At 46.7% G+C, this 22,978-nt stretch overlaps 2 protein-coding genes across 3 annotated transcripts; both read left to right on the top strand.

The window, feature by feature from the left end:
• Positions 1 to 630: 630 nt before the first annotated feature.
• SELENOW (selenoprotein W) lies at positions 631 to 9,700 on the top strand. 2 transcript variants are annotated; one of them, XM_028742166.2, is made up of 6 exons: positions 631 to 878; positions 3,678 to 3,702; positions 4,521 to 4,574; positions 5,891 to 5,965; positions 8,291 to 8,409; positions 9,073 to 9,700. In XM_028742166.2, the coding sequence occupies exons 1-5, from the start codon at positions 646 to 648 to the stop codon at positions 8,363 to 8,365; spliced, it is 462 nt and encodes a 153-aa protein (XP_028597999.2). In that variant the 5' UTR covers positions 631 to 645; the 3' UTR covers positions 8,366 to 8,409; positions 9,073 to 9,700. The 2 variants fall into 2 exon arrangements, with proteins under 2 accessions (XP_028597999.2, XP_028598000.2); XM_028742167.2 differs by having other exon boundaries at positions 656 to 878; positions 9,076 to 9,700.
• Positions 9,701 to 15,783: 6,083 nt separating this feature from the next.
• On the top strand, positions 15,784 to 22,389 carry LOC114603291 (histone H3.3A). The gene is made up of 4 exons (XM_077932274.1): positions 15,784 to 15,941; positions 19,719 to 19,877; positions 20,417 to 20,570; positions 21,662 to 22,389. The coding sequence occupies exons 2-4, from the start codon at positions 19,750 to 19,752 to the stop codon at positions 21,788 to 21,790; spliced, it is 411 nt and encodes a 136-aa protein (XP_077788400.1). The 5' UTR covers positions 15,784 to 15,941; positions 19,719 to 19,749; the 3' UTR covers positions 21,791 to 22,389.
• The last annotated feature ends 589 nt before the right edge of the window (positions 22,390 to 22,978 follow it).

Here is a 22,978-nt window from a genome sequence, read left to right as displayed (position 1 = left end):
TTCAATTCTAAGTATGCTACGGGATCACAGCCTTGCTTGGAAGTATGTTCCCCTGGAACTAATACGCCACGCCCATAAAATTTGATTATTTCTGCCGAGGGCTGTGAAAAATCAGGTGTTGTAGGCTGCCCTTCCTGAGCTTTGCCCATGCAATGTCAGATCAACATCCAGAGAACCGCAGACTGTTCCATCTTTGCTCTCTGCGTATCCCTCGGGCCACGTTCAGGCATGGTTGGCTTTTAACACGCGTTCGGGTCATTTAGGAGCCTCCGGCTCTCACCGCTCAACTGCTTAATGTTGCAGAACCAAAGTCTTTCCTTCCTTCCAGAATGTTCCCGCTAAGTGCTAATCAGGTGCTTTTAATAAAATAACAGCCCGTAACCCTGTCGATTATCCAAGCTCTTTTTTTCCCCTCTTGCAGGCCCGGAGACACGTGAAACCCTCGCTTTGCACCTGCGAGCCGTGGCCTCCCCGTGTCTGGTTGCGGCGGGGTTGGGACGATACCATAGCAGGAAAAGGGGGGGAGGAAAGAGATGTCGTTTTCTTTTGCTGCTTTTTCTAATTAATGGTCTCGAGCGGCCGGCACAATCGTGTGTCTGCGCGCGGGTGTCTCTTATATGGAGGAGGTAGGGGCGGGGGAGCGAGATGCGGAAGAGGGAAGATGGGGAAGAGGGTGGTTTTTCCCCTTTCCCGCCTCCCCTACTTTCGTGGTCACAGTGGTGTCGTCCGAACGTCGAGATAAAAACCTCCTTGCTGCAAGGTTCCGAAGTAGAACGTTGGAGGCCTGAACTGCGCGTGAGAACTGCTACTTCCTGCTGCTGGTTAGAGCCGCAGGGTCCAGCCGTCGCCATGCATGTCAAAATCAAGGTGGTGTATTGGTAAGAAGCCATTGCAAGAAAAATATATATACTATTGTTGCTGCTGCGGTTATTGTGCTCCTTTCTGCAGCCTTTTTATTCGATTGCTGGGAACGCTGTTCGTCTGAACGGGCCAACGGGCCATTCCTTAAAAGGCGAACAGATTTTTTTTTACTACTTTTTATGCTCCTGCATCATCCATTTGCATCGTGCATGTGGCGAAGGAGATTCGAGGCCGCCGATGCTCAATATAACCCGGCAAGGTTCCGCGTTGGGGTTTGCTGCCAAGCGGGCTGATGGCGCCACGCCTCTCGAAGTCTTTTCCTTGGTTGCTGCGGTAGTGATCTTGTTATTTCTAGAGCAAGGTCTCTCCGTCGACAACAGAGAAAATGGCAAAGGAAGCCGGTTTCTCTGCCCGGGGGCGTTTGGGTAACCTGGGGAGGGAGGTTCCTATGGGACCTCTTGAAGGTTGGTGGTTTCGTCACTTGATATGGGTGACCCATCGGTTTATTGCAACATGAATTCTGGATTCTGGACTTTGGCAGCAAAATGTTTCATGCATTTTGATTGCAAATTGGCCTTATAACTTGTTATATAATCCAGACCGAAGTGTACTAGATGCCTCTATTAATGTGCAGCTTTGCAGAAATATTTATACTACTAACAAAGTTATTCAGGATTTTTATTTTTTTAAAAAGGGAACACATGGTATCTGATTGCAGAAGAGCGAGATGGAAAACAATGTCTCACAAAGATTTGGGCTACCAAAAGGTAGTAGCAGTAAACTCAGGATATTCAGTGGTAACTGAGTAAAGTAGGTAACATGAAGCCAAGGTTTGGGTAGCCTCACTTCCAGAAACTTAGTATAGAGGATCCCTATCCCATGACAGTTCAATGTGGTGTCCTTTTAGCCCAGAGAGAGCATTGAGTGGCGTTGCTCAAACTTCTGTTCCTTCAGCAGAAAAGTAGCGGACAAATTGTGACCAAGCAAAGTTCGGAGCCCAGTTGGCTAATCCTGGCAACAGTTCATTAGTTTTGAGTGACGGTTACAGGTTGCCTCTGATGCGCAGACAGCTCAAAACAACTCCCTTGTATGAGCACCAGATCACTGGATCTTTTCTGCTAGAGAGCAAGTCCCAAGTGTTTAAATGTAAGCCTCAAGCCTCTCAGATGTTGGGCTGCGAGTGTCAACACAGCCAGGAAAGCAAAGCTGGAAAGGGTATCTCTCTATACGAGTTAAGGATTAAAATCAAGAATTATTTTGGGTTGAATTTTAAAGCCCATTGACCCACTTTCACAGGCTTTAGGCCCCGCTTGTGAGTTGTGACCCACAAGTTGGGGATATGTTGGACCATCAGAGTCCACTTCTTCAGACTGATGCGAACAATTGTGTACGGTGCTTGACATGAATCCACCGTTGAAGTCCGCATTCCCACAGATAGACAGATGAAGGTCCCCATGTTAAGCTGTGCATGATGTGTGACTGGCCGGTTGTCTTCATAAATGTAGCTGTCAGTGATCATATGGTAATTCAAGAAATTCTTTGCTTACTATAAAAAAGAAAACCCAAGCAAGGGGAATGTTTATTAGAAACTTGGAGAATTATAAAACTGAAAATGGATCCCCAAACCTTCGTTTTTAGTGGCTTCCTCTTTACTAAATGGGACGTGGGTGGCGCTGTGGGTTAAACCACAGAGCCTAGGACTTGCCGATCAGAAGGTTGGCGGTTCAAATCCCCACAACGGGGTGAGCTCCTGTTGCTCGGTTCCTGCTCCTGCCAACCTAGGAGTTCCAAAGCATGTCAAAGTGCAATCAGATAAATAGGTACCGCTCCGGCGGGAAGGTAAAGTGTTTCCGTGCGCTGCTCTGGTTCGTCAGAAGTGGCTTAGTCATGCTGGCCACATGACCTGGAAGCTGTACGCCGGCTCCCTCGGCCAGTAAAGCGAGATGAGCGCCGCAACCCCAGAGTCGTCCGCGACTGGACCTAATGGTCAGGGGGTCCCTTTACCTTTACCTTCTTTACTCAACTTCATATGTTGCTCTGAGGTCTGCAGATGTACTTGGTCATCACTTTTGAAAACATGGGGCTCTAGCCAGCTAGGCACCCGTTTAATTGTCCTATTCAGTGGCGTGAAAGAGAGCTTTTTGGATCCGACACCTGATCTTGCTGACATATAAACTGTCTTCTTCCTCTGAGAGTCTTCCTGAATATGCCTGTTTGAGGGGCTGTAGGCATTGTCTAGTTTAACCAAGGCTGTCTGTGATGTTTCACCTCTTGGAAGCATCACACAGGGCTCTTAACTTTGCCCTTGGATTCAGTATCAAGAAAAGCTATATTGTTAGTCGACCTTGTAAATGAGTCCACAAAATTTACTAACCTGCCACTTTTTAGCACGCCTGCTCTTTCACGCTAGCCATGGAGGGCATCTGGAAATCAGAGCATCTTTAGAGAACTTGTGAAAGCTTGTGGCCCGTCTCCCAACATTGAGCATCCTAAATTGGACTAAATATTTTTTTGGGGGATACACACAGATCTAGAAACTGTGATGGAGCAGCAGAATGGGAACCAGTGGATTGAAACTTTAATGGGATCAAAAGTTGTAGGACCCATCGAAGTTATTTTCCTGGCTCCATTTGATTGCTAGACAGAAGGAGAGCTGCTTAAGGGATCTGGCTAGTTGCAGGTGGCCTGGTGACTACAGAAGCCAGTTCATGGCCGGTAGGTGGAGATTATGGGAGTTGTAGCGCAGCCAGAGTTTCCATCTTTGCTTTGTGCTAAATGTGATGTTGCAGTAACGCTTGCTTTTCCTTTTCTTGTAGTGGGGCTTGAGGATACAGTCCCAAGGTGAGTAGATCCTTCTGCCTGATTTGTAGCAAAACCACTTAACATCCTGGTCTGCAGCCTGGCTGAAAGAACCAAAAGTAACTGCTGGTTGGATATGGCGCAGCGGTAGTGGCAGTTAGTGCAGGACCCAAGCAGTATTTGCTAGCGCAGTAGAGTCATGCCAGTATTAGTGCACCACATATTTTGCTTTCAGGGTTTCTGATGTAGGCCTCTTCCACTAGTAGAGAACAGAAAATGCCAGCATCTGGAGGAAAAGAGGGTGGCAGGGAAGGTCCCCTCAAATTGATCTGGAGATCTCTGCATCCTACAGCACATGGGGAGCTGCCTCAGTATTGTTGACATTGACTGGCTGTAATTCTCCAGGGTTTTGGATAACGTCTCTCTTCCAGCCATACCTGGAGATTTCCGGGATCGATCCTTGGACCTTTAGCACTCAAAGATGTGCTCTGCTGCAGAACCACAGCCTTTCTCATGGCTTGCATGTGCTAATTGAGCACAGGGGTTGAGTCTGAGCTGTTGGCAATGCAAAGCATAGGCCTCCCTCCTCTCCTGATTCTGTACTGCTTTCTGCCACAGATTCTCCCTGCTCACTAAGCCCTGTTTCCTCTCCAGCTTCTGACACCTCCTTTTCACAGGCTTCTCCCTTTGACCACTCATCATCATCCCACCACCACACCCTGAGCTTTCCCCAGCTGGTCTCTGTGTCCAACCAGTCCATGAGTGCTTAGGGAGGGCTTTAACTTTCTCTGATAACCACAGCTGTGAGTCGATGTTTCTGAACTCTTAAACAACTTCTCCCTCCTCCTCTTAACTTGTAGTATCAGCAGCTCAAGAAGGAACTCGAAAAGGAGTTTCCGGGCAAGCTGGAAATGGTGAGTGGATCCAGGTGATGCTGGCACAAGTCGTTTTGCTGACCTGCGACCTGTGCGATTTATGGCGATTCGTGGCGATTTAAGCAGCAGGAAGGGAAGGAATTTGGCATTTCGGTTGCCTCTTAGCGTGGGATGCAAGATACACTTTAACTCAAGGCCCTCCGGGGCGCACACACACACACACACACACACACACACACACCCTCAAGAAAGGCACCTGGTATGGACTGAAAACCTGCAATGCATGCCCTCACTTGTTTTGCAGAAACCACTGTAAACCAGTGACAGAGATCTCCCCACTGCAGATCCCCTTCAACTTGCAGACCCAGGATGGTGTTGACTAGTGTTCTAGGCTGATGATTCAGCTGGCTAGCTCATTAGTTCTGTAAACAGAACTAAGGCAACACCCTATTCCTCCATCTACACCCAGTACTGTCTGCTGAGTACATTTTCCGTGCAACTCTGGTTCTCCCCGCCCCCAAACTCCTAACCCACCCTAAAATGCATCTAGAGCTTTCTTCCTTGGTAGAGTTCAGCAGGGAAAGAGCCCACGCGTAGCAGTGCTTAGACACCTTATATCAGACGTTCAGCTTGGCTGCCGTTCTTGGCAGCTTGGGAAATAAGCTGTTGTGATCTGAGAACTAAATAATGACCAACGAATTCTTGGGTTTGTACTCTCCCTAAAGAAGAAGAACCCATCTTCTTGCCTCCAGCATGCCCCAGTCGTCTTCTGCAGCGCACAGGAGATGTTGCAGTAGATGGTCTGGCGACATCCTGCACATGGGAGGGCTGGGTGAGTGGGGAGGCAATGCCACTAGGTGTATGCTGTCTCTATCTGAAGGAGCGTCTCCACCCCCATTGTTCTACCTGGACACTGAGGTCCAGCTCTGAGGGCCTTTTGGCGGCTCCCTCACTGTGAGAAGCCAAGTTACAGGGAACCAGGCAGAGGGCCTTCTCAGTAGTGGCACCCGCCCTGTGGAACGCCCTCCCACCAGATGTCAAAGAGAACAACAGCTACCAGACTTTTAGAAGACACCTGAAGGCAGCCCTGTTTAGGGAAGCTTTTAATCTTTGATGTATTACAGTATTTTAATATTTTTTTTTGAAGCCACCCAGAGTGGCTGGGGAAGCCCAGCCAGATGGGTAGGGTATAAAGTAATAATAATAATGATAATAATTAATAATTACTGTAGTTCTCCAGAAATGCTTGACGAAATTGCAGCATGCTTGCATCTAATGATAATACAAGATGCGCAATGGCTCCTTAAGGCGGCTTCGTTTCATCCCCTCTCTCCCCACCCCCACTTTCTACCTAGACTGGCGAAGGGACTCGTGAATCCACAGGATGGTTTGAAGTCACGGTGGCTGGGAAGCTTGTGCATTCCAAAAAGGTGAGCTGTTCCGGGGAGCCCTGCTTGGCAAGACAATGGAAGGCCAAGTCTTTTTTTATAAAAAAAATATTCATTTTTCTTTTTCATTCATTACATCCATCTCAAATTCTTAACATTACTATGTATTCCTTCCTCCCCCCTCCTAGGCTTCCCCCATCTCCCGCTTCTCGTTTGTTTCTCCTTTCACCCACTTTGCTACCTCCTAACAGAAAAAGTTACTAATGACTTAACATCAAACAAAAGTAAAAGTAAATACACTGTAATATTGCTCTTATCTCCTACACATTTTCTAATACAAATAATGTGAATGTTTCTTTAAATCCTGCCATCAAGTCTATCGACTGTCTTTGTTTCTGCAAGCATGATATAAATGTTTCCCATCCTTTTTCAAAGTTGCTGTTGTCTTTTTCTCTTATTCTGTCTTTCTGCATAATTCATCAACTTCTCTTGCCATTGTTCTGTAGTTGGTATTTCTCCAGCCTTCCAATTTTGTGCAATCAACATTCTTGCTGCTGTAGTGTCATACAGATGGAAGGCCAATTCTTGAGCACACGGCTATGCAAGGTGGTGGGTGGTTGCAGATTGTTCTCCCAACGCTGGAAAACACAATTTGGCAACCTTACAAGATTTTGTGTGTCTCTTTCTGAACTGTAGAAGTTTTATGTTATTTGCGGGGTGGCGTTTTTCTCTCTTCAAGATGGGGGAATTTTCAGAGATGTGTACATGTTTTAAATTTGCTCTCTTAAATACCATCTTAGGGACACAGGTGGTGCTGTGGGTTAAACCACAGAGCCTAGGACTTGCTGATCAGAAGGTCGGCGGTTCGAATCTCTGTGACGGGGTGAGCTCCCGTTACTCGGTCCCTGCTCCTGCCAACCTAGCAGTTCGAAAGCACATCAAAGTGCAAGTAGATAACTAAGTACTGCTCTGGTGGGAAGGTAAATGGTGTTTCCGTGCACTGCTCTAGTTTGCCAGAAGCGGTTTAGTCATGCTGCCCACATGACCCGGAAGCTGTATGCCGGCTCCCTCAACCAATAAAGCGAGATGAGCGCCGCAACCCCAGAGTAGGCCACGACTGGACCTAACGGCCAGGGGTCCCTTTACCTTTAAATACCATCTTAAGCCAATTCATTAGCCTGTAGCCCTCCAGGTATCGTTGGCCTGCAGCTTCGGGCATTGGCTAGGGCCATGGAAGTTGGGAGTCCAAGCATTTCTGGAGGGCCACGAATCCCCTGTCTCTGCACTTGCACATGGATGTGGTTGGGGAAGAAATGGACTATCCCCTTTCTCCCTGGCACAGTAGGAGTTAAAATGTAGGAGGACTCTTATGGGAGAAGAGGTACAGTCCACACACCTATTGCATGTGTCTGGGCGTGGTACAGTCCAAGCAGAGTGGTACTTAAATGTCTACATAGTCCTTTGTTATCCCCCCCCCCCAAAAAAAAACCCCCAGAAGCAGGCCAAGTGGAGATGTTTATCTAATCCATATGGGCCTAAAAATTGTATTTATATAAGTTTTTTTATTGTTAAATTGCTTTGGGATGCTTCCTGGGAAGGGATTGCTAGATTAAGTGGTAAAGGGACCCCTGACCATTAGGTCCAGTCACAGACGACTCTGGGGTTGCGGCACTCATCTCGCTTTACTGGCCGAGGGAGCCGGCGTACAGCATGTGGCCAGCATGACTAAGCCGCTTCTGGAGAACCAGAGTAGTGCACGGAAACGCTGTTTACCTTCCCGCCAGAGCGGTACCTATTTATCTACTTGCACTTTGACGTGCTTTCGAACTGCTAGGTTGGCAGGAGCAACGGGAGCTCACCCCGTCACGGGGATTCAGACCGCCAACCTTCTGATTGGCAAGTCCTAGGCTCGCATCCCAAGTGAAGTGAATGAAGAGTAAAAGAACAAATTATCAAGTAGGCAAGAATGCAGCTTGTCCTATAATAATAAAAATAAAGTAAAATAATAAGTATATTTGTACCTTGCTCATCTTTTCAGCGTATACAAAAACTTAATAAAGCACTAAACATTAAAAGCTTCCCTATTCGGGGCTTTGGGCAAGTGCAGATCTAAGAGTTCAAAAAGGAAAAGGAACTTCTGTGCCAAGAAGCCGAATTCTGCAAATGGCATAAATAAACTCTACAGTCACATTGTAATGTAGCACCCAAAGACCAGTGTGTACCAACTCTGTGTCCTCGTGGCATCGATCTATCCCTACACTGTAAAGGAGCCCTAGGCGGACAGTGATCAACCTGGTAGCTTCTGAAACTTTATAGAGAGGTGGGATGGCGACTTCCTTTTCTGACCTTGCTTTTTCTTTCTGCCAGAATGGAGATGGCTTTGTAGATGATAGTGCCAAGCTGAAGAAGATAATCATGGCCATCAAAGCCGCCTTGGCGTAAGGACGGCTGGAAGAATGCACCCAACAGCTTAATGCTTAACAGAGGTAAAAAAACAACCTGTAAATATTTCTGCCTGTAATACATGTGCTGTCAAGAGTCTTGGCTCCACGGTGGGGTCTGTACTGGGATCAAATTGCTTTCTCACCCTAGTGCTTGCAATATTGTTCAGTTAAGCTAGGCTTTCTCAAAAACGGTAGCAGTAGACACACTCCCATTATGATCAGGTCCCTCTACCCCTGGGCCTGCTTAATACTCTAGCTAGGGGGGGCTGTATTTACATGATGATGCCAAATTACTTTGTCTGATACAGATTTGAAGCCTACATTTGGCTAGGATGTATGCTTCTAAATGGTTCTGTCCTGTCTTGCAAATAGCGTGAACCAAAAACAGCTACATGAGTCAGTGGCAACTCAAGATCAAGGGTGATCTTTTGTTTTTGCTGATCAGGATCCTTGGGGCAGAGTTTGGAGATAAGCTCTGACACGTGTGAAATGTCTCTGAGCTTGTGCAGAGTTCTAATCCACAGCTACACACGGGGAATGCGATCTTTTGTCAGGCTGTATACAATAGCATCTTCTGCCCTCTACGTGCCACGCTTGAAGCATTTAGCATAGCTGGTGGGGCGGTGGGTGGCAGCTTGGAGAAGCAGTTGCTGATGTACAGCGGCAAAATCACGTAACCGCACTGTCTTTCTCTTCCTTGCTCAGCAGCTCAAAGAAAAATCTGTTTTGTTCACCTTGGCCGAGCGCTTGATGACGGGAGCTGCTGAAACGTCACCCGACACCTGGCAGTTTCCTGAAAACCCTTGCGTAGGATGCCAGCTTGAGCAAAGCCTGATGGGAGAATTTGAGCTCTGAATAAGATGCACTTTGACACCTGTGTGCTGACCTGGGCAACGCCCAGCAACTACAGTGCCTCTTGTGTATTCAGTGTGTGCTGCACGCGATCTTGGCTTTCTCTGTAGTTCTTGTTTTAATCTAATGGTGGAAAGTGATTCTAGATCGCAGTGGAGGGTAGGCATCGTAGAGCCCTCTCACCAAACAAACAAAACAAACTTGTTCTGGCTTCTTAGATCACGGGATGCTCTCGGGTGCTTTTGCCTTCTGTGAGTTGGCAACTTAAAATATGCTTACCCAGTGCTTACACAACACGGTGGAATCAAATTCCTTTTCCACAAAAAAAATAAAATACATTTCATTTAATATAGGCCCAAAACATGCAACTTGAGTATTCTTTCTTGTTCCTTTCCCACCCCACTCCCGATTTTCAAGTTGCAAGATGAGGGAAAAAATTGAGTCCATTTGGTATCCAATAAAAAGACATTTCAAGTTGTAACCTGTGTGGAAACACTTTATTCTCTTGCATATTTGTGCGTAACTACACAAAGTTGAGGCATAGGATATCTACGTTTTTACACCAATACTTTACCTTCTTTTATAATATTTTATCCCTCCACCCCTGTCGTTGAGCCCGGGCACGGAGATCCAGCACCGAGGGCCTTCTTGGTAGTGGCACCCCCCCTGTGAAACACCTTCCCATCAGATGTCAAGGAGATAAGAAACTATACAACTTTTGGAAGACATCTGAAGGCAGCCCTGTATAGGGAAGCTTTTTAAGGTTTAATGTTTTACTATGTTATTATATATGTTGGAAGCTGCCCAGAGTGGCTGGGGCAACCCAGTCAGATGGGCAGGGTACAAATAATAATATCATTATTTCCAGAGTAAGGTCTTAAGCTACCGTAGATCAAAGCTGAGCTTATATGAGTGCCATGGATGAATGGCTGCCTTGTATTCCATGCCCATTTCATCCTGTGATTGAAGTTTTGTAGTCTTCTCCCATCCCCTCACAGTGAAAGCGTAACTTCTTGTAGCCTGTATACCCTCTTCTGAAAAGAGATCCAAGTGCAAAAGACTCCTCCAGAAGTTGATTTAGTGACTGCCCAAGACCACCATAGCGTTGTTGGGATGAATAAAACTCTGCAAATAAATACCTTTCTCTCCCCCCGCCCCTTTAAGGCATGTGTGAAATTTGATTTCCAATCTTCATAAATGTGTGACGTCTGCTGTAATCCTCAGAAAAACATTGAATTGTATTTACAAATAGTAACATGACCTCTTTTTCCATAGTTGGAAGAAACATTGAGAAGCATTGTAAGTAAAACCAGGAGTACGGAGTGCTGCTGGAGCAAGAGGGGCTCCACCTTAAATTATCTAATCTTGTTTGGTATATTGAAGCTTCCCACTGATTTTGCCAGTGCATATTTCATCCAAAATATTTTCATTTTAAAGGGCACTAATCAGCTTGGTGCACGTTTTGGCACACAATTTGTACCTATTGCAGAATGCTTAAGGGCTAAATCTCAAGTTTAAATACTGAGCAAGAGCTCTTAGGTCCCCGACTGTGATGCTTATGTGAAGCTCTGGTCTGCCGTTGCTATGCCAACAGGATGCCATCACTTGGGTACTAAGCTGCTTACAAAGCAGGAATTAAGTGGTTCCTTCAGAGCTTCGCAAAATGAAATTGCTCTTGGTTTTTGTTTTCATAACAAGAGAGCTGGGAATGGAGTTGAGGAGATGGTGGCTCTCCTCACAGTTATGTTGTACCATTATGGTATGGTATTGTATTGTATACATATGGCTGCGTGCACCCTGCTTCTTAAAAGCAGGAACAATCCCATTCCTAAATTGCTTAACCAAACTAAAATTCCAGGGAAGCAGGGTACTTGGTTTGAGCACTTTGACTTCCTCACAAAGAAACAGTTTCAAGTGCAGCCTTTTGTAGTGTGCTGGGGCAAGGATAAACTATTGCCAAGAAGCGTAGGGGAATTGTGGAGACCTTTTGTGGACTATTTTTAAAAAAAATTATAGTCTAATGAAATTGCAAGCAGGATTTGCAATAAAAGCTGTAGAAGAAAAATGATAACAGAGAAACATTTTGCAATAAAGATATAACGCAGTAGAAAAGGTTTGAGTAAAAACACAAGGTGGGGTGGGAAGTCAATTTATGAAACAATTTACCGTATTTTTTGTCCCATAGGGCGCACTGCCCCATAGGACGCACCTAGGTGGGTTTTTTTGGGTGGGGGAATAAAGAAAAAAATATATATTCCCCCCCCCCCCAGGCGCAGGGGAAGCCCGAGCTTCCCCCGACCCCAGAACAACCTGCTATCCGCAAGCCTAGGGAGCCCGGCGGGAAGTTGCGCTGGTCTCCCCAGGCTTTTGGAGAGCTGCGCAAAGCCCGGGCTTTGGAATGCAGGCAGCTCTGCACAACCCTTGGGAGACTGGCACGAAGTCGCGCCGGTCTCCCAAGGGTTGCACAGAGCTTCCTGGAGAGCGAGAGGGGTCGGTGCGCACCGACCCCTCTTGCTCTCCAGGCTTCAGCGAAAGCCTGCATTTGCCCCATAGGACGCGCACACATTTCCCCTTCATTTTTGGAGGGGGAAAAGTGCGTCCTATAGGGCGAAAAATACGGTAATTGTTATGAAGATTATTGTGAAACATTTAATAAAAAATACACTGGGGGAAAAGAAATGTGGAATCTGGCCCTCCAGGTGCCGTTGAATTCCAGTTCCTATCTGTCCCAGCCAGCATGGCCAATGATTGGAAAAGATGGAAACCGTTGTCCAACAAAATCTGGAAGGCTGTAGGTTTGTCACCTCTGGTTTAGTGTTCTCTGTACAGGCATGGCTGCTGTGCAGAAGGCACTGAACTTCAACAGGAAGTCATGGGATGAGAGAATGGCATGTGGAAAAAATTCTAGGACCCAACAAGACAGCATGGAAATGGGAAACAAAGCATGGCATTTAGATTTAAAAGAAGTAGCTGTTGTGAGAGCGCAACGGTCTATATAGTTCAGGGGCGTTTCAATAGATGTGCACGGTCTTTTCACAGTGATCTGTAGAGAGCTGTGTGTCCTAAACTTGAGATGGTGGTCACGGGGGTGAAGGAGCAAGCTGTTACTAGTTATTAAATTTGTACAGCGCCCTTCATCTGTCACTCTCAGGGCAATTCATAATTTAAAATATTGGCGCAAACAATCCGTACCAAACATTCTCAGTCCAACGTCAGGAACTCCAAACAAGCAAAAGCAAGAAACTAGTCAGCTTTGTTCCTTATGTAAAGTTCTGTGCTGAAAACAGAGTTGCTAGGCTCATTTAGAATAGTTTGCACTGCTCAATAGGGGCTTAAGTGGATATCTTATGAAAATAGTGGCACTATATAATTCCATCCCTTACTGCTGCTGTTGGCCCACAGTGGCTTTTGATAGTTTTTGGTTTTGCTCACTGTTTACAGCTAACATCCACCAGAGATCATCCAAGTATCTGTTACACATTGAGACATTTGGCAGGGGTCCAACATTGCTCCTCTCAACCCGCAAATTAGATGAAAAATATTTGAACCAGACATTGCAAATGTTGAGGCAGAGAACTGCCTTGGGAAGTTGCCAAGTCTTCCCTCTCTCGTCTAAAAAAAGAATCCTCTACACAGTAGCTAGTCCTTTTTTATAAGTTAATTTCCTTGCTCTGTGTGAAGCGTGCAACAAGTAGCAATAAATTTAAGGATGTTGGCAAGGCGGAACATGTGCAGAGGAGGGGACCAAGATGATCAAGGGTCTGGAAACCAAGCCTTAGGAAGAATGCTTGAATGAGCTGGGTATGTTAAGTCCGGGAAAGAGACATGATAGCCATCTATCTCAAAGGCTGTCACATGGAAGAGGGAACAAGCATCTTTTCTGCTGCTCCAGAGGGTAGGGCCCGAATTGATGGATCCAAGTGATAAGGAGATTCCAACTAAACATCAGGGGGAAAACTTTCTGACATTAAGAGCTATTTGACAGTGGAACAGTCTCCCTTAGGTCTTTAAAGGTAAAGGTAAAGGTACCCCTGCCCGTACGGGCCAGTCTTGACAGACTCTAGGGTTGTGCGCCCATCTCACTCAAGAGGCCGAGGGCCAGCGCTGTCCGGAGACACTTCCGGGTCACGTGGCCAGTGTGACAAAGCTGCATCTGGAGAGCCAGCGCAGCACAGGGAAACGCCGTTTACCTTCCCGCTGGTAAGCGGTCCCTATTTATCTACTTGCACCCGGGGGTGCTTTCGAACTGCTAGGTTGGCAGGCGCTGGGACCGAGCAGCGGGAGCGCACCCCGCCACGGGGATTCGAACCGCCAACCTTTCGATCGGCAAGCCCTAGGCGCTGAGGCTTTTACCCACAGCGCCACCCGCATCCCTTACCCCTTAGGTCTTTAAGCAGAGGTTAATTTGTCGTGGATTCTTTAGCTGAGTTTCCTGCATTGCAGACAGTTGTACTAATGACCCTCAGGGTCCCTTCCAACTTTACAATTCTTTGATGCTATGTGAAAAAGATGCAATCTGCTAAATGCCTGTGGATTGCTTGCAAACAGAATAACAAGAATGGAGGGGTCAGTGGGGGAAGCAGAAAGAAATACAGATGCATTATATTTAGTATTAGCAGCAAGGGTGTAGGGTGGGGGAGCATAATGTAAATTATGTGGCTTGTTCCCACACTCCAGCAACAATGATCCCACTAGCCTGTAAGTAAAGCTTTACAGAATGCTGTGGTTCAGGGCTAAGGAATTAGCTTTCCCCCTTTCTAAGCTCCAAAGGGCTAGTAGCCAGTTCAAAACCTAAGCATTAGATTGCAAGATAGGGGGCTGGGGAATGTCTTTAGAATAGGAAAGGGGGGGAACAGAGTATTTTTCCTCTCCCTCAGAAAAGCTCCACATACGATAGGGTGAGGAGTTTTCTAACCTCCTGGTGCATATCCCCCTTGATGCCAAAAACCCACCTACCTACTATACTATATAGTACGATATAAGCTGCTAGGGGCTTCAGCCCCCTGCTTCCATTCCCTGCCTCCAACTGACAAAAGACCAAGCCAAGAGTGTTCTGCAACATGAGAAGGTCTGGATATAAACTGAGACAGCCCCATGGTTGTCACGGAAGCTATGAATTCCTGAGCCACTTCAACTGCAGGGACCTCTCTGTGGATGTTAATGTCCTGAGCTTCTTTGGGAGGAAGGGAAGAATACAGGTTTACTAAACAACAACAACAACAATCTTTATTACGGTCCAGAGGTAATAAATCTTTATTACGGTCCAGAGACCAACAAAACATTACAAATCAATACAGAGTTCATACAGCCTACCTCCAGGTTAATCAAGCACTTTGTTTGGAATATAGGGCTTTGTTTGGAATATAGGTTTACTAAAAAATGTGAATTTCCCGTCGCAATAAACCAAGTTGAGACCAAAACCGCCTGAGACCCACCGCTCTTCCCCCTCTGCTGTTAGGGAAACTGCTGTCAAGCAGTACACTTAAGAGTCCCATAGTTTTTTGGTTTTTTCTCAATGACGTGTGCGTGCATTTAATGTAAAGAATCAAGCTGCAGTTTCTGTTAATTAAGAGTTTTTCACATACCAACAGCCTCTTATTTCTGTAGGAGTTTCCTCTTTTTATAGTTGCCTGCCAAACCATAAATGTTTGCTGTGTACAATTCAGTCCCATGTGTTTTTAAGCAGGTCTAAGTCCTGATGGGACTTGCTCCCTAGTATACGCTCTTAGAATTGCAGCCACCCTGCTTGTTTCTATCCATGTTCACCTAAAAGCAAATCCAGTAGTTAACAAAGACTAGAACAGACAAAAGATTCGAATGACCTGCCACTGACCTAAAACCACAAAGTTTGTTCCTGAGGAAACATGATGTCCAATTGCTTATGGTAAGTTCACTAGTGTGCAATTTTACTCTTTCCACATGGCACAGAATCCATTTAGGATTCCATGGAATCTGTGGTGAGGATCCTATGGAAATCAAATTATTTGAGATCACGACGATGATTGTGAACAAAGAGTGATCGTTTACCCATGCTGCAACAAAAAATATTTTAAGTTGCTGTGGACGTGATCCACATAGGCCCAATTCTGCGCAACTGCAGTTCGCATTCCTTTGATATTATTACAGGTGTGATTTTTTGTTACAAAACGCGTTGAGGCGATTATTTCAGAACCACATGCGAGAGAGACTCAGTTCGACTCGCATGTAAACCGACCATTCTGCTGGAAGAATGGAGCATGGCTTGGCTGGGCACAGCTCCATTAAAACACATTGCTTTTGGCACAATTTATAGTGTCTATATAGTCTGCACCAGAGCAGCTTCTTTTAGACGACGGCTAGATATTTGTGGCGAGGGCAACCGTTGCTATATGTGAAATGTGGAAGGAAACCCTGGCGTTTCATGGCTTTCTCTTTCTGGGGCTCTCCGTGCGGGAGCAGAGGCGGAGAGGGCCTCGCTGAGGCGTCGGCGAGGCGCGCAAGATGGCTCCCGAGGAGCCTCGTTCACCTCAGCCGACCCGCCGCTTCTTCCAGCCGTTCCCTCCCCCTCCCCCACCCCGCTCCAGCCCCGTTGCATGATGGTTAAATAGCCTGGCCCTGGAACCCGCCATTTTCTGTTGGGGCTGGCGGGAAAAGCGGGAAGGGAGCGGAGAGCAGCGCGAGCGCCGCCGCGGGACGACCAAACGGCACCAACGGCCGCTGAAGCGCGAGGCGTAACAGCTCAGGTAACGAAAACGCCGCGAGGGGCCGCCGGCCGAACCCCGCTCCCCGCGCGCTCTTGTCCTGTTGGGTGAGGGGAGGGAAGTAAAGGGGGGCAACTGGAAACCGAGGTCGTCTGAGGCGATGCCTTCGCTCCTTCATTTCTCTCCCCCCCCCCCACACGCCAACGCTTAGACGCCAAGTCCCGCCTTCCGTCTGCATCCCGCCGCCTATTGGCTGAAAGAGCGAGGGTGACGGCCGCTTCGCTGATAGGCCCGAAACCCCTGAGGGAGCTCGGGATGGGATTGGTCGGCAGCCGGTGTCAATCGCCGAGGAGCATTTTTCTGTGCCCTCCCCCTCCCCCTTTTGCTCTCCCGGGTTACAAACCAATTGGCCGGCCGCGCGCTGGCCAGTCGGGAAGAAAGGCTTCTGCGGCCTGCGGGTGTGGGTGGGGGGAGTGCTTTTATGCCACCTGACTCCGGGCAGCCAATAGGAGGAAGCGGTCTCCGCAAAGGCTCCTGGGGCGTGTAGTCCATTTGCGGTGTGGCTCCTAGGTGTTCCCCAGGTGTCCTGGCCATGGAGCCGCCCCAATGCTTCCTGTTCCCAGAGGTCATCGCAGCCCCTCCCTGTGAACAAACAACAACCCCCCCCCCCGCTTTCCTAATGTTTTTACTGCACGTGCTCCCCACCCACCAGAAGGGGATGTGGAGGGGGGCTGTGGTTACCATGGCAACTGCCTCTTCTGTTTGCCAGGACCACCTAATGACGACAGGCGGCTCCTTTTCTTTGGCCTTGCTGCTAACTCTGGTTTTTCTAAAGTTAGGTTTTACAGAATCAGCTGTGGAGACTATGTCCAGTTAGGGCGAATGGGGAACTGCCTCCACCAACCTCATCCAGACCAGGGGGGTGACTGTTCCACCATCAATCTGCTCTTACTGTCAGAAAGTTCTTCCTGATGTTTAGTTGAAATCTCCTTTCTTATTTAACTTGAAGCCATTTGTTGGCGTCCTGCCATCCAGAGCAGGAGCTAGCAAGCTTGCTCCATCTTCCATGTGGCAGCCCTTAATATATTTGAAGATGGCTTATAGAATCTCTTCTCAGTCTCCTCTTTTCCAGGATTCCTCATAAGGCTCGGTCTCTAGACACAGTATGTGTCTAGGATTTTAAAGCCGTTTGTAAGTGGTAATGGAAGGTTTTTTTGGGGTTTTTTGCTGGGGTGGTGGTGGTGCGGATATAGTGCAATCCTGAACAAGTTTACTTAGATGAATTACAGCCTTGATGAATTTGAGCCAGGTGCAGGCTATTTTCACTGTGAGCCAGGTGCGGTGCTCTCCCACTGCTGTTCACACAATATTGTTCGTGTTCTCTCTCTCTCTCTCTCTCTCTCTCTCTCTCTCTCTCTCTCACACACACACACACACACACACACACACTTGAAGGCGAAACAGTTGGTTTGGCTAGGTTCTTCACCCCTCAGGTATTTTAGAAATTAAAAAACTATAAATTTGCTTGTGCACTTTGATAGCAGATTTTTTTCACCCCAGAGAATGTAGAAGTATAAAAATAATATTGTAGCATTGGTTGTTGTTAAGGTTTTTATGTTTTGTGGTCTTAATTTATATTTGTGAGATTGCTTTACAAATACTGGAGATAGTTTAGGAAGCTCTTTGAATTCAGCATGTCTAATGTTACTTTTTATTTCTAGCAGTGAAGGTAGAGGTTTTGAATCCAGAATAGAACTGAGATATGAGCAAGGAAGCATGGCTTCTACAAAACATCCACATTCTCACACCCAGTAATTGTTCATTGAGGAATAATGAATGCCAGCAATGTTACAGAACCAGATTCTGATTCAGAGCCATTACTGCCATTTGATTAGTTTCTTCATACAGTGTTTCCCTCTCCAATACTGCATCCTTGCTAGTTTTTACTCTCTCCCAGAATTAGGAAGCTAGGAAGTGTTGTCTTAAGTTGTTTTCCTGCTGACTTTTCTCTGACCTTTTCCTACTGGGAAAAGTTACTGCGTCTAATAAAGTGAATTCTAACACCATGAAAGTTTCTGCCATAATAATTTTTAAGAGTTGTATCCAAGTAAGTTCCACCCGGAGTAGACCGATTAAAATTCATTATTTTTATTATTATAGTTTATTACCCGCCCTTCACTCTCAGGTACTAGGGCAGGTTATACCAATTAAAACATAATATTAAAAACAATTTGAAACAGCTTGCAATCACATAAATAAGGTACCTAATTAATAATAAACCCATGTTAGTCATACCCATTAATTTCATTGAGTCTACTCTTGAGTATGACTAGCAATGGCTGCAACCATAAGCCTTTAGGGTGCCACAAGATTATTGTTTTGCTGCAACAGACCTCTGGAAATTAATGCTCTGTATTAAAGTAATTCTCTGTATTAAAATATGGCAGATGCATTTCTTGGGCCTTCTGGTTTTTACCGTGTAAGCCTATCTGTGCATTTTCAGAAGTAAGATTGAGTTCCATGAAACTTACTTCCAAGTATAGGATTGCAGTCTTATGTTAGCTGATGCCTGCTTGATTTTTTAAAGGGGGAGGAGCAGAGGGAAAGGTCTGTGGAGCAGCATGTATGACAAAGGGTGAAACAGAGGGAATATATTGTGGAGCTGAGACACACGAATGAGATATGTTCTTTAATTAGACCCTCTTTTTGCATGTCCCCGTGTATAATGCCAGACACTGCCGACTTAAGTGATTTCTGATCAGAAGAAAAACTACTTGCGCTCCCAGAAGGGCTTTTTCTTTTCCTGACTGAAGTAATTAATCTCTGTAGGTGCAGATACAAGTAAACAGGAGTAGTTCACATCCTACTGTGGTGTCGGTGTAGACAGCAAGAACTACTTTACTGCTAGTGTAAAGCTTTATATTTCTCCCGCACTTCATCTTTCTATGCAAGTGAACTTTAAGGCTCCTGCTCTTTCGACTGTTAAATGCATATGTGCCTCAGATGAAATGACAAAAAAGTAGATATAGGTAATGCATCATGTAAATATTTTAAATTTAGGACTTTATCAGGTGTTGAAATAAGTTTCCAGAGAAAGTGGGGCTCGGCATGTCATGTGTCCATCTGCTAAAGCTTCAACAGTTCTCTTGATACCGTCTACTGTGCTGGCTAGATAGCCAAACTGAATTGGTTCAGGCAGCTGAATAAGGCACCTGAATTGCTTAAAGAAGCTACGATTGAAGATGATGCATCAGGCTTTTGGACAAAATTGAGGAGTCATATATACAGCAGGTGGTTCTTCTGGGGTGCTGCTATGGATAGCCCATTAGGTTCCTTCCAAAACCTAGCTTCTGTTATTGACAGGGTTGTGCTTTCTGGTTTTGGGGAATGTTCACTGAAAATCTAGAGGTTTCCCCCCTTTTTTATAAATGTACAGTGGTACCACAGGTTACATACGCTTCAGGTTACAGACTCCGCTAACCCAGAAATATTACCTCGGGTTAAGAACTTTGCTTCAGGATGAGAACAGAAATCGTGTTCCGGCGGCGCGGTGGCAGCAGGAGGCCCCATTAGCTAAAGTGGTGCTTCAAGTTAAGAACAGTTTCAGGTTAAGAACGGACCTCCGGAACGAATTAAGTACTTAACCCGAGGTACCACTGCATTCTGTTCATAGATGTTTTTACCATGAAATGGGGTTTGTAAACTGAGCCCAAGGCCCCAGAGTTGCTAGTGTGTAGTACCTTACAGTGCAAATTGGACACAGAGCTATCAAAAGTGTCCCTGTTTCCCCATAAATTCATCTGCACTCCATTCCCTTAGCAGGTTTCTTGCAGCTTAAGGACCACCCAGGATGGCCCGTACCAAGCAGACTGCCCGTAAATCCACTGGCGGGAAAGCTCCTCGAAAGCAGCTGGCCACCAAAGCCGCCCGGAAAAGTGCACCGTCCACTGGTGGAGTGAAGAAACCTCACCGTTACAGGTATTTGGAACAGGCACTCGATAGCAGCTCAGTTTTTTGGCCAGTACATGGTGGGGTAGGGTGGGGAGCACAGAGAAGCCAGGCAACTGCTCTCAAGCCTACAATCTGGTCAGCCCCTAGCATCAAGTAAAAGTGCTCTCCAAAGCTGTCATGGTGCTGGGGATTTGGGAAGGAGGGGTTGCTGCTCAGTTTCTCTACCCTGTTTCCCTCCATCCTCATGACCTCTGGCTGCGTTAGCAAGGTTGGAGGGAGATGACTGCTATTTCCCTATACAGTGGCACCTCTGGTTGCGAACAGGATCCGTTCTGGAGGCCCGTTCGCAACATGAAAAGAACGCAACCCGCAGCGGCGCGTTTGCACACACGCAGTTTGCAATTCACCGCTTTTGTGCATGCGTGTGATGTCATTTTGCACGTATGCACGAGCGGCGAAACTCAGAAGTAACCCTTTCCGGTACTTCCGGGTCGCTGTGGGATGCAACCTGAAAAAACGTAACATGAAGCAAACGTAACATGAGGTATGACTGTCATTTCTCCCAGGCCTGGCACCGTGGCACTGCGAGAGATCCGGCGGTACCAGAAATCCACAGAATTGCTGATCCGCAAGTTGCCATTCCAGCGTCTGGTTCGTGAAATCGCTCAGGACTTCAAGACAGACCTGCGGTTCCAGAGTGCTGCCATCGGAGCGCTGCAGGTTTGTGCCTCGTCTCCTTGTTGCCTCTCCCTTCTTCGTCCTGAAGACTATGCCTGGTGCCAGAGGGCTGCTCCTTTCTGGGAGTTTAAAGGCCAAAAAGAAACCCTGCTTGCTTTCTGAAGCGCAAGCTGTGTCACGTGCCCTCAGACTGTTCTCTTGAGCTGCTTGATATTTCTAGAAACTCTCCCTCTGACACTTCCGCCGTTGTCACCTTCTAAATTCATAAGCTGCATCTGGCATCCGTTGGACATGCTAGATGTGACCTAGAGACTTGTGCCTGAGAGAGTTGCTGTGGAGGATGTGTTGTGCTGCTTTCTGCTGTGCTGGGGTTTGGAAAGGTGCTTTCTGCCCTTATTGCAGCTCAGTTGATAAAGAGGGGGTGGGGAACCTGTGCTGATTCAGATGCTCTTGGATGCCCAGCTCCCACCAGCCAACGTGGCCAAGGATGATGGGAGTTGTAGTTCAGCAACATCTGGGGAGCCACAGGTTCTCTGCCACTGTTGAAACTATTAGATGGGCTGAGGCAGGCTTGGAGAAGAGAAATGAGAAGGAGCTGTCACACCCTCCCTTCCAGTCTTCCACCACCACCTCCTCCTTTGGAGGTCATGCTTGTTCTGGCAGCGACCATCTGTGCTCGAAAGTAAGGGAGGAACAGCTGCTGCCATAGCAAGCAAGGTCCTTCCACTTCTTTAAAAAGAAGGTAAGTGTCGCTGTCAAAAGATGAAACTGAGATAAGAGTGTGGCAGCGTCTCCTCCTCTTGGGAGCTTGGGGTGTGAATAAGACGTTGTCGATATTTCTCTCCTGCTCCATCTGGCGATGCTCCCTTCTCCAAAGTTCCAAAAATTCCAAGGGAATTGAATTGCGTGTATCCCTTCAGCAGGCAGGTAATGTATGCGATCGGCCTTCTGTTGCGTGCAAGGCGAAGAGCTAGCATTTTGAAATCCATGAGTATGTCAACACACAGATAATCTGTTGCAAAACCTTGCTGCTTGTGTTTTGTATCCGCCCCCCTCCCACGCTTGTGCATTTCAAAACTTGTTCCCTGCAAAGCAGTTCCATTATTTTAACTTGAATCTCCTTGTCTCAATAGGAAGCCAGCGAGGCGTATCTTGTGGGTCTCTTTGAGGACACCAACCTGTGTGCCATCCATGCCAAGCGGGTCACCATCATGCCAAAAGACATACAGCTGGCTCGCCGCATCCGTGGCGAAAGGGCTTAAGTTCTCCTCCCCCTCCCCCTTCTAACATTTATGCCCCCCCCAGGCAGCCCCGCCCCTGCTTGTGCAGTGTACTTGGAATACACTCCAGGTTTTATTTTCCACCCCCCTCCTACTCCTGTTTGTAGTGGCTAGGACATGTGAGAAAACGTTAGATAATCTATTGTAGTACCTCTCCAAGATCGGGAGACTTGATTCCTATTCATCATGTACAAGCAAAAAAAAAAAAAATCCTTTGAAACCTGTAAGACTTCTGGATGTTGTTTTTTGTATTATTTTTTTTCAGAATTGCAAAAAAATAATAAAAACCCAACAGGGGACACTTTTGAAATACCTGGTTTTGTACACACAACTTTAAGTAGATAATAGGCATTTCAATGATAAAGAGCTTTTGGTCTTCGGTCTGTAAAATATCTGCAAAGAACACTACACTCTCTTTCTTTGGTTAGTCTTTTTTATTTTTGTCTAGGCAAGGAGTGCTTTCTAAATCCCACCCCCCTTATTTTCCATTTGTCTTGTGTCTGTGACTCTGACCTTTGTACCAATAGGGACTACTCATCTTGAGGCAGTAAAGAAAAAATAATAAATGTTGAATGACAACATATTTGCTTCCTTAATTTTTGCTTAATGGTGGTTTGAGGAAGACCTTGCCAGATCCCACTTTCACACAAAGCGAGACAACCCTGTGGTTTGCAGTGCTGTTGGAAATTTTAAAAAGCAAAAAAGTATGGGTTGCCAGTAATTTTCATACAGCACCTCTTTGAGTGTACAGAGCACTTCGTGTCCCTTGTCTTGGTAATCTCTTTGTAGGATAGGCCATTATTACTGTATACAGGTAAGTGACGTGGGTGGCACTGTGGGTTAAACCACAGAGCCTAGGACTTGCCGATCAGAAGGTCGGCGGTTTGAATCCCCGCGATGGGGTGAGCCCCCGTCACTCGGTCCCTGCTCCTGCCAACCTAGCAGTTCGAAAGCACGTCAAAGTGCAAGTAGATCAATAGGTACCGCTCCAGCGGGAAGGTAAACGGCGTTTCTGTGCGCCTCATCTCGCTTTATTGGCCGAGGGGAGCCGGCTTAGTCATGCTGGCCACATGACCAGCTGTACGTCGGCTCCCTCGGCCAATAAAGCGAGATGAGCGCTGCAAACCCAGAGTCGGTCATGACTGGACCTAATGGTCACGGGTACCTTCA

Source organism: Podarcis muralis, chromosome 7, assembly GCF_964188315.1.
Source record: "Podarcis muralis chromosome 7, rPodMur119.hap1.1, whole genome shotgun sequence".
NCBI lineage: Eukaryota > Metazoa > Chordata > Lepidosauria > Squamata > Lacertidae > Podarcis > Podarcis muralis.
This window is presented reverse-complemented; position numbering and strand designations above follow the sequence as displayed.

Bases quoted from the DNA above. Each gene is read 5' to 3' on its own strand.
- LOC114603291 (XM_077932274.1), top strand. From the start codon at position 19,750: ATGGCCCGTACCAAGCAGACTGCCCGTAAATCCACTGGCGGGAAAGCT. The intron at 19,878-20,416 runs GTATTTGGAACA...CATTTCTCCCAG, and splicing joins AAGAAACCTCACCGTTACAG to GCCTGGCACCGTGGCACTGC. The intron at 20,571-21,661 runs GTTTGTGCCTCG...TTGTCTCAATAG, and splicing joins CTGCCATCGGAGCGCTGCAG to GAAGCCAGCGAGGCGTATCT.